Genomic DNA, 9,500 nt, shown 5'->3' on the forward strand with positions numbered 1-9,500 from the left:
CCTCCCTCCCTTCCTCCCCCCTCCCTCCCTTCCTGAACTAGGAATTTACATAGGACCTAGTGTCTTTCTGGCAGCCCCCCTACCACTGATGTGTCTCCAGATTCAGACTATTTTTTTTTAAGTCAGAGATAATCCATTAGGGATTCTTCTCTAATTCTTAAAAGGCTTACCTTAGCTTAGTTAGTAGTTTGCAGCTATCAAAGGATGCGTCAGACATAGCTGACTGTCACAGTGTGCCTGAGGAAGTGGCTTCAGAAACTAAGGCACATTGACTTGGGTAAGCATAGGGATGTTCAATGGTAGACTCAAGACAGCCATGACCAAGGACAGTACTAGCCCAGTTCCCGGTTGATGGTGTTGGAGGTGGGGCTAGGTCAGTCAGTGTGTGCCTCAGTTAGGAGGCATCTGAGCATTGGCTAACATAGAACAAGGTCATGTGGTTTTGTTTCCCATTAGCCTTCTTCATGAGAAGTGATATTAAAACCAGGCTTTCTACATTGTCTGTGCCTAACCATCTGCCTGCTGTTGAGAATGGTGTTCCTTGTGTTTCTGACAGTTGGTGTCTGTTAAATGACACCTGTTGGTGGTTGTTTTCCTATTTGTCTCACTCAGGACATGGATCTTCATTACTCAAGTCAGATTGATATTCTAGCTCTAAATATTCTCTAGCACAAAGCCCTTGCCAGATTGATGACCGAGGAGAGCTGAGTGTCCTCAGGACAGAACAGAGATGACTTGTGTGTCAGAATTTCTGAGTAGTACCATGGGGACAAAAATCGCCTAAAAGATTTTTTTTTCTAGTTTAGCCTTTTCTATTTTTGTTTGTTTGTTTGTTTTTGCAATATTTGGGGGGAAATGAATATTGCATTGGTCACCAACATGTTAGACTGGTTGTATTGTTACTTAACATGGAGATGGTTGAAATGTGTGGCTAGTAGACAAGGCTCAGACCAACTCCTGAGCTATACAGCTGCTCAGTAGCTGGTGAAGAAAAAGAATCCAAAGCATTCCATAGCTTCTTGTGTGTAAAAATACTACTTTAGAACTCTAGCAAACAGCCCACCTGAGAAAATGCTGCCGTCCAGAAGCCAAGCTTGCTGGGCGGTGGGTGACACATGCCTTTAATCCCCGCACTTGGGAGGCAGAGGCAGGCAGATCTCTGTGAGTTCAAGGCCAGCCTGGTCTACAAGAGCTAGTGCCAGGACAGGCACCAAAACTACAGAGAAATCTTGTCTCAAAAAACCAAAAGAAAAAAAAATCCTACTTTATTTCCTGAATGTGTTTAGGCACCCACTGTAGAAAGTACCGCAACCTTAGAGCACAAGGTTGATCAGCCCAGGGTGAGAGGCTTGATGACCTTGGGCAATGGACAGAGGGCATGTGGGTGGTGCCATGGCAGCCCAGGAAGAGCGAGCAGCACTGAAGTGGAATTCACTTGGGTCGGAAAGGTGGCTAGGAGAGTGTTGTACACCGCTCCCTCTCTGCGTGGTTTTAATGTTACTACCACATTGCTATTTTCATCCTAAAGGCTCGTGAAGAAGAAATGACTGCAAAAGTAAATAACCTACAGACTCAACTTGAGGAGCTGCAGAAGAAGTATGAACACAGGCTAGATCAGGAGAACAGCATGGAGGACAATGTGAGAGAACTTTGATTTTCTTCTTGTGGTTCTTGAAAACATCACCATTTCCCCAGTTTGTGGCATATATTAATCTCATTTAACCCAAGGAACCCTTTAAGGCTTCTTGCTTTATTTTTTCAGTAAATACAACCAAAACCCAACGAGGTTAACAGAATGTTCAGATCTCGTGATGTGTTGTGAAAAAAAAGAATTGAAATGTGTGCCCTGGCAGTGCTGACATGTGCATGGGCAGCCCATATATGGCTGTTTTGTTGAACCTGTAAATATTGGGTTTCATGGTCTAATTGATGAAGACGACTGACCAGGTCTCTTCCTCAGATAAGTGTAGTGGAATTTAAATCCAGGCTTCCCACTCAAAGCCTAGACTTCCTGTTTGCCAGGGTGTTCTGGTCTTCCACAGACACTGTAGCAGAACAGACTGAGCCAGTCCAGAGACCATCCACAGCAAATGTGACATCCTGAGATGGCCTCTTAAAAATGTCTGCTTTTCACTTTTTTCTTTTACTGTTTGTTCTTTGACAATTGCATAGATGCATATATTTTTGTCATACTCACCCCGTGATCCCCATCCTCTAACTCTTCCTGTTCCCACGAGCCTTCCCTTTTCCTCCTAACAATCCCCCTCCCACTTCATGTGATTTTGTTTTGTGACCCTTGATTTTAACCTGGGCTATTGTGTGTGTGTGTGCATGTGATGCTGGCCATTGAAGTGTGGATAACCTAGCAGTGGTTGCACCACTCAAGTCGTGAGTGACTCCACACCCCCAGCAGCATTCTTTGGGCATATTTAATCTGCACTCTACCTTATAGCGTATCCTGGCTTGTAGTGCACGAACATGATGGTTTTTCAGTCATTCTGTGCTGGTTCCATTTTCCTTGGCTACTGGACCAGATACAAACACAGTGAGATGACTGGCATGACAGAGTTGGCAAACACTGTCTGTGACTCCACCCTTGAGAAGATTTCGTACAGATTATCAGTCACTGAAAACAGCAGTTAGAAGCCTCACTCCTTATAGATACAGTTGAACACTGAGCATTGTGCTAGCGGAAAGGCCCCTTTCCTTTAAGGACAGCCATTCCTGTAGTTCTGTTTGTTTGTTTAGTGTGTGGTCGTGGCTGTAGGCATCCTTGCTATTAAATATTGCTTCCATGAAAACACATGTATTTTACTAACATGAACTTCCCCTAGTGTCAGAGTATTAATGTTGCATCCAGACTACCATAGAGTGTTAATACATTGTGAAATTGATATTAATGCCGAGTGTTGTAATAGGAGCGGCGTGGCTGTGTCCCCAGCACCCCGGCCGCCTGCTAGCTTATGCCCAAAATATCAACACACAAACTGTATTCATTTAAACACTGCTTGGCCCATTTCTATCTAGCCTCTTCTAGGCTAACTCTCGCACCTGGACTAGCCCATTTCTTATAATCTGTGTAGCCCATGAGGTGGCTTACCAGGGAGATTCTAGCCTACGTCCATCCTGGGTCGGAGCTTCATCGCGTGTCTTTACCTTGTTGCAAAAGAAAGCAGAAAATAATAACTATAAACAGATTTGTTCCTTTATAGTCTCCTAATTCTCCTTGAGTATGCTTCAGTGCTTCTCAATATTTTGATTTTGTTTTTTACTTGAGATGGTAACCCTGGCATGTTTCCAAGGCTAGTTTGAATCTTCTGTTTAAGCAGTTTTCTCGTCTCCGCCTCCCAGACAGTTGGAATCATACTGATGCAGTATTCCTTCTGCATTCTAGATGGTCCTCAGTCACATGGATCTGTGCTGAGCACCATGAGAAACAGTTTGTAATCAGAGCCCGGCATGAGCCTTGGGGGTTGTGCTTATAAATGTACTGAAGGATTTTGAAAGATCTGACCCGTTTACTCACAGACTTCTCTGAGTGACACACGAACATATTCTCGTGTCCAGTAACCCTGGGGGGTGAAGAATCCCCTGCTGCTGGAGCCTCACTTCCCAGCCTTACAGCCTCTCTGCCTGTGGATGTGTGTGTGACAGTGTGTCACAGAAATAGACAAGGTTAAGAACAAAGATTTGAAACTGCTTCATTTCAGACCCGCTGGCTCTCTGATGGGAAGCTGGCTTCGTGCTTTGTTGTCATGTCATAGCTGTTTGTTTTGTTGTTTCCTCTCCTTGTCAGTTTTATTATTCACATTCTTTGTTGTTTGTTTTGTTTTTCTTTTCCATCTCCAGGTAACAGTTATGGAGCTACAGGTAAGATTAGTTCTTCATTAAAGTTTACTGAAGCTAGTACATTTTAGAAACATGTCCCCAACCCCCAACCTTTTTTTTTTTTTTTAAACAAGTTAGAACATAAAGATACTTTCTACAAAGAATGTTTTTGGCAGGCACTACAGAAACATGTCCACGAGTCAATGAGACACTCTCATTTCAGTCTGGATTTTGTTCTTTCAGGCACAGCTAGCTCAGAAGACCACAATGATCAGCGATTCCAAGTTAAAGGAGCAGGAGTTAAGAGAACAGGTACTGGCGAGTACAGTGTGTTGATGTGTGCTTGGGTCTTGGCCATTATCAAAACAATTGAGTTAATGATTTGATATTTGCTTTGAAATTCCTTCAGCCTTTTTGTTTTGTTTTGAGATAGGATTTCTCTGTAGCTTTGGAGCCTCTTATGGAGCTAGTCTTGTAGATCAGGCTGGCCTTGTACTTACAGAGATCCACCTGTCTCTGCCTCCTAAGTGTTGGGATTAAAGGTGTGTGCCACCACTGCCTGGCATTTATTTTGTTGTTGTTGATGGATTTTTGTTTGGTTTGGTTTGTTTTTTTTTTTGAAACAGGGTTTCTGTGTGTAGAGCCCTGACTGTCCTGAAACTCGCTCTGTAGACCAGGCTGGCCTCAGACTCACATAGATCCGCCTGCCTCTGCCTCCCCAGTACGGGAATTAAAGGTGTGTCCCACTACCACCCAGTGAAATTCTTTCTGTCTTAAGCAGGAAATTTTATTTCTAAATCCACAAGTTCTTTGAGACGGTCTTTGCATTTATGATTGTATATATTTAAACTAGAACATTTGTTATTTTTTTTAAAGATTTATTTTATTTTATATGTATGGGTACTTTGTATTCATGCATATATCAGTGTACAATGTGTATGCCTGTTGGCATGGTTCCAGTTGTGAGCACTAGGAATTGAACCTGGTCTTTTAGAGGAGCAACTTGTGGTCACAACTGCTGAGTCATTTCTCCAGCCCCAAACTAGAACACTGTATCCTGCTATTTCTAGTGTTTGACATTTTGAATGTTTTGCATTTTTATCATTGTAATAGGAATTATTTTTCTGGTTTCTCAAAGGAAAAATATGAAAATCATTCTTTAGTGCTTTTCCCCAATGAATGAGTTAATGTTACATGATTTTTACACATAGTATCCATGGACAGTGTCTGTCACTCAGTTTCAGTGACTCAGCGTAAGCACATGCCAGTGTGTGTTTATGTACAGTATGTGATGCCTAGTGATGATTGTCCCCGAGCTGTGGAGAACACTAGGCCACCCTAAGAGACTAAATCTCCCAACTTTTCCAGTTTTCTTAAAATACACATAAGCAAGACCTGACAATTGCTGCAATGGGACATTAACATACTTTACTATGAGTATGCTTGAAATGGTTTGTATTTTTAAGTTCATAAAGACAGTCACTAAGTTAAAGTAAAGTAAGTCACCTTGCCTCCTCTCCCAGTAGTAAAGCCACTGTTCTCAAGCTCACTGCTTTAGCACTCCCTGCCGAAGTGTCTTTAAATCTTCAAAATTGTCACAGCACAGCGAGTTTTGTATTGCTCATTTTTATTGTGATAAAGTTCTCATATCAGAAAGTCATCATTGTATACTTCCTGTTTCTATTTAAACTTTATACTTACTTAACCATCAATCCTTGTTATTCTCTCCCTTCAGCCTCTTGTAACCATTACTGTTCTCTGTTTCTGTGGGTTTGTGTGCTCTGTGCATTTCATCTTATGGGCCCAGACAGTACACAGCCTAGGATGTTAGCTTCAACAGGGAAATGGTGTATATTCTGTCTGTCCATCCATCTTGTCTGTCAGTACACAGCCTAGGATGTTAGCTTCAACAGGTGTATATTCTGTCTGTCGGTTGCCCTGGCTGGGAAAAGAGGCCTGTGCTATCATGCCCAGCTACTTCTTACTTTTCTTCTGTGAACAGGATGTGAATCAAATTCCATTGTATGGACCTAGCACAGCTGATAGCCACTCACCAGTTTACACACACAGTTGGATTGTTCCACCTTTTGCCCGTAGCAAGTAGTGCTGTTAAGAACATTTGTGTTTCCATGTTTTTGTTTGTTTACTATTTTACTATTTTGATTTTTTTTTTTTGGAGACAGGGTCTTTCAGTATAGCCCTGGCTGTAGCCCAGACTGGCACAAAGATCCTCCTGCCCGAGTGATGGGACTAAAGGAATACCCACACCTGCACTTGTGTACCCCTTCTTGCTTGAGCATTTACAGTTCTTTCAGGTGTGTGTGTGTAGGAAAGAGTGGGTTGCTTTCCGTATGAAAACTTGTTGAGAAGCTGCCGCACTGTTTCCCATAGCAGCTGCTCCGCACTGCAGCAGTGGTTTGTAAGGACCCTTCACACCCTTACCAGAAAGATTGTTCACAGTAGCCGCCCAAGAAACTAGGAGGGAGCCTCACTGTGGTTTTGGTTCACATTTGTCGAATGATTACTGAATCCAGCCATCTTTTCATCGGCTTCTTGGCCCTTTGTATCTCTTTCTTTGGGATGATGTCATATTTATTAATGTCGTGTGGTTGTTCTGGGTTGTGTTTTCTCTTTGTTGCTGAGGTATAAGGGCTTATTATGTATTCTGGATACAAATTTATTATCAGGTGTGCGATTTGCAAATATTTTCTCCCATTTTGTAATTTGTCTTTTCACATTTTTGATGTAATCTTTTAATACAAAAAGGTTTTTATTATAATAAAATTCAAATTTTATGTATTTTTCTCTATTGAATATGCTTTTAGTTTCTGCCAAAGAAACTATTTCTTTTAATTTTATCGCATACATTGTTCCTTCAGCATTGAAAAGCATCCAGTAGCTCTTCTCCTGCAGCTATTGTTTTCCTTACATGTGATCTTCACATTAACTTTATGGTATGGTTTGAATGTTGTCTTTAGGTTCATAATTTAGAAGACCGTCTGAAGAGATATGAAAAGCCTGTGTGTGCGACAACCGTGGGGACACCTTACAAAGGTGAGCGGGCTGCTGTCAGGCGATTTATGAATGTGTGTGCTGATTCATATTCTTTTTTTACTTTTATTTTGTATCTTTTTTTTAGTAGTAGACAAGTATAAACTATATACGTGCTGCAGCATGCTGCTTTTAAAATATTTGTTCATGGCGGAGTGCCAAGTTGAGCTTGTTGTCAGCTGTCACCTCACACACGTAACCTTTCGTGGTGGTTATCTCAGCCACTGCCCTGCTGTGCAGAGTCACCGTGACCAAGGCAGCTTATTACATACAGCCTTTGACTAGGGGCTGCTTCCAGTGTCAGGGAGGTAGAGTCCATGACCATCATGTCTGGGAGCATGGTAGCAGGCAGACAGGCAGGCTTGGTGCTGGAGCAGTAGCTGACAGCTTAGATCCTTATCCACAGACAGCAGGCAGAGAGACAAACACTGGGCTTGGTGTGGTTTTTGAAACTCAAATGCTCACTCCCCAGTGACACAATACCTCCAACAAGGCCACACCTCCTACCGTTCTTCCAAAACACTTCCACCATCTAGGAACCAGACATTCAAATACATGAGTCTGTGCTGGCCATTTTCATTCAGACCAGCACATTGTGAGCACAGTTAATCTAGACCTGCTGCTTTCCCAGCACAGCAGCTGTCTTGAAGGTGTTTCTGTTATGATGCTGACATCTTGTCTCCTTTGAACAATGACCACCCCCACTCCACCTGATCTCCCAGCTGGTGGTAACTACCTAACTACCGACTTATTCTGTTCTTTGCATCTAGCTTGTGTAGATTTTATTTGAGTGAGATCCTGCAGTACTTGTCATTCTGTGTCTGGCCTACTTTGTTTCATGCAGTGTCTTATAGCCTCATTTCTTACATACATACTAAATCTGAGTGTCAGACATTATTCCGTACACATTGCATACATCAGCACATCTAAACAATGAAAAGAATCCGAGCAGTCTGATGGACGGACTGTGCACACTGACCTTCTGCATGCTGCTGCTTTTAAGATTTGAATGGTCACCCTCCTATAGGGAGAAATAAAGTGTTTCCTCTCCGTATAAGCCCCTGTATGTACTTCTGTAATCTATAATCAGCACCTTCATGATGCTGAACCCCTCTGACACTGTGCTACTTATTCTTCTGCCCTTATATTTAATATCTATGTATAAATTTCCAGCAATATTTTGTTTAGATTTTCTTCGTTTTGTTTAGTGTAAGTGTGAGAATCATCTAGGTTTTATATTTTATTCCATTAGCTCGTTGCATACTTGTCCATGTCTCCTGTAATTTACCCGTAGAAGATTTTCTGTAGAATACGGAACTAAGAATAGAATTGGGACACCACAGGATGTAAAATTTTTCAGCCCACTGATGTCCACTTTCCTTGGCACCACTGTGGCCTCAAGTTAGGTTGTCATTTTCTTTTTCATAAGATCTTAAATTTCCTCTTATTTTATTTTTATTAGCATATATTAATTATACAAATTAATGAGTTCTCAGGACATTTCCATATTTGCATATAATTACATTTATCTTATCCACAGCCTTTTTTACTCTTTCTGTTTTCTCCCTTCATATAGTTAATAGCCTTCTTGAGCCCCCAAGTAGCTGGGATTTCAGGCTTGTGCCACCGGACACAGTTTACATAAAAATATTTGAAAATCACTATGACACCATACTTTGCACACTTTCAGGTTTTTTATTTATCTTGTGTTTTAAAACGTTTTTTAAAATTTGATTTGAACTGGGTACTCTAATATTAGAATGCTGAAATGTCTGAGATATTAACTCATTAATAAAATGAAGATGGTAGTGTCAGTCATCAGGATGCCTGAAGTCGTCCACGTGCTATTTAGCAGAGACACTAATGTTAAGGAACTTTTACACTGACTTGGTCTTGTAAGAGAAGGATACGGGAAATAAAAATTCTACAACAGTTCTTATTTTCGCTTCTACCAAGCAGCTGTGGGAAACAGTGCCTCTTTCTGTTCCCTCCCTTGTGTCCTGATGTGTCTGCTTTCTGAGTGGCGAGTTATCTGGGTTTGATTTTCTTTCTCGACAGGTGGCAATCTACACCACACTGATGTCTCACTCTTCGGAGAACCTACTGAGTTCGAATATTTGCGAAAAGTCCTGTTTGAATATATGATGGGCCGGGAGACCAAGGTATGGGTCCTGCCTCATGACCTGGTGTCAGGCTCTTTTTAACACACACATTAGATCATTATGCTCAGACAATGTTCACAAAAATGAACTGACTGGCAGTCCTGTTTGTTTGAAGATGATATTTAAATTTAAAAATGATATTAGCTGCTACTGAATACTGCTGCAATGCAAATCTCATAAATTACAAAAAGTGAAGTATATGGCTAGTGTGTGTGTGTGTGTGTGTGTGTGTGTGTGTGTGTGTGTGTGTGTGTGACTGCAGATCTTAAAAGCAGAAGTGATTTTATTTTAAGGAGGTTTTGTTTTTTTGGTTTTTTTTTCTCCCGAGAAAGGGTTTCTCTGGAACTTGCTCTGTAGACCAGGTTGGTCTTGAACTCACAGAGATCTGCCTGCCTCTGCCTCCCGAGTGCTAGGATTAAAGGCATGTGCCACCCCTGCCCAGTTTATTAGACTTGGTTT

General features: G+C 41.6%; 1 protein-coding gene across 6 annotated transcripts in view; it reads left to right on the top strand.

Annotated features, from left to right (window-relative positions):
- The window catches only part of Golga4 (golgin A4), a 96,595-nt gene that overhangs the window by 76,239 nt on the left and 10,856 nt on the right, over nucleotides 1-9,500 (top strand). For all 6 annotated transcript variants that reach the window (XM_013346546.2, XM_013346547.2, XM_026779380.1 and 3 more), the window contains 5 exons: nucleotides 1,529-1,639; nucleotides 3,850-3,870; nucleotides 4,072-4,140; nucleotides 6,807-6,882; nucleotides 8,938-9,041. In XM_013346546.2, coding sequence (XP_013202000.1) covers nucleotides 1,529-1,639; nucleotides 3,850-3,870; nucleotides 4,072-4,140; nucleotides 6,807-6,882; nucleotides 8,938-9,041 — 381 coding nt within the window. The remainder of the gene's footprint in view (nucleotides 1-1,528; nucleotides 1,640-3,849; nucleotides 3,871-4,071; nucleotides 4,141-6,806; nucleotides 6,883-8,937; nucleotides 9,042-9,500) is intronic.

This window comes from Microtus ochrogaster, chromosome 5 (assembly GCF_000317375.1).
Source record: "Microtus ochrogaster isolate Prairie Vole_2 chromosome 5, MicOch1.0, whole genome shotgun sequence".
NCBI classification, from domain to species: domain Eukaryota; kingdom Metazoa; phylum Chordata; class Mammalia; order Rodentia; family Cricetidae; genus Microtus; species Microtus ochrogaster.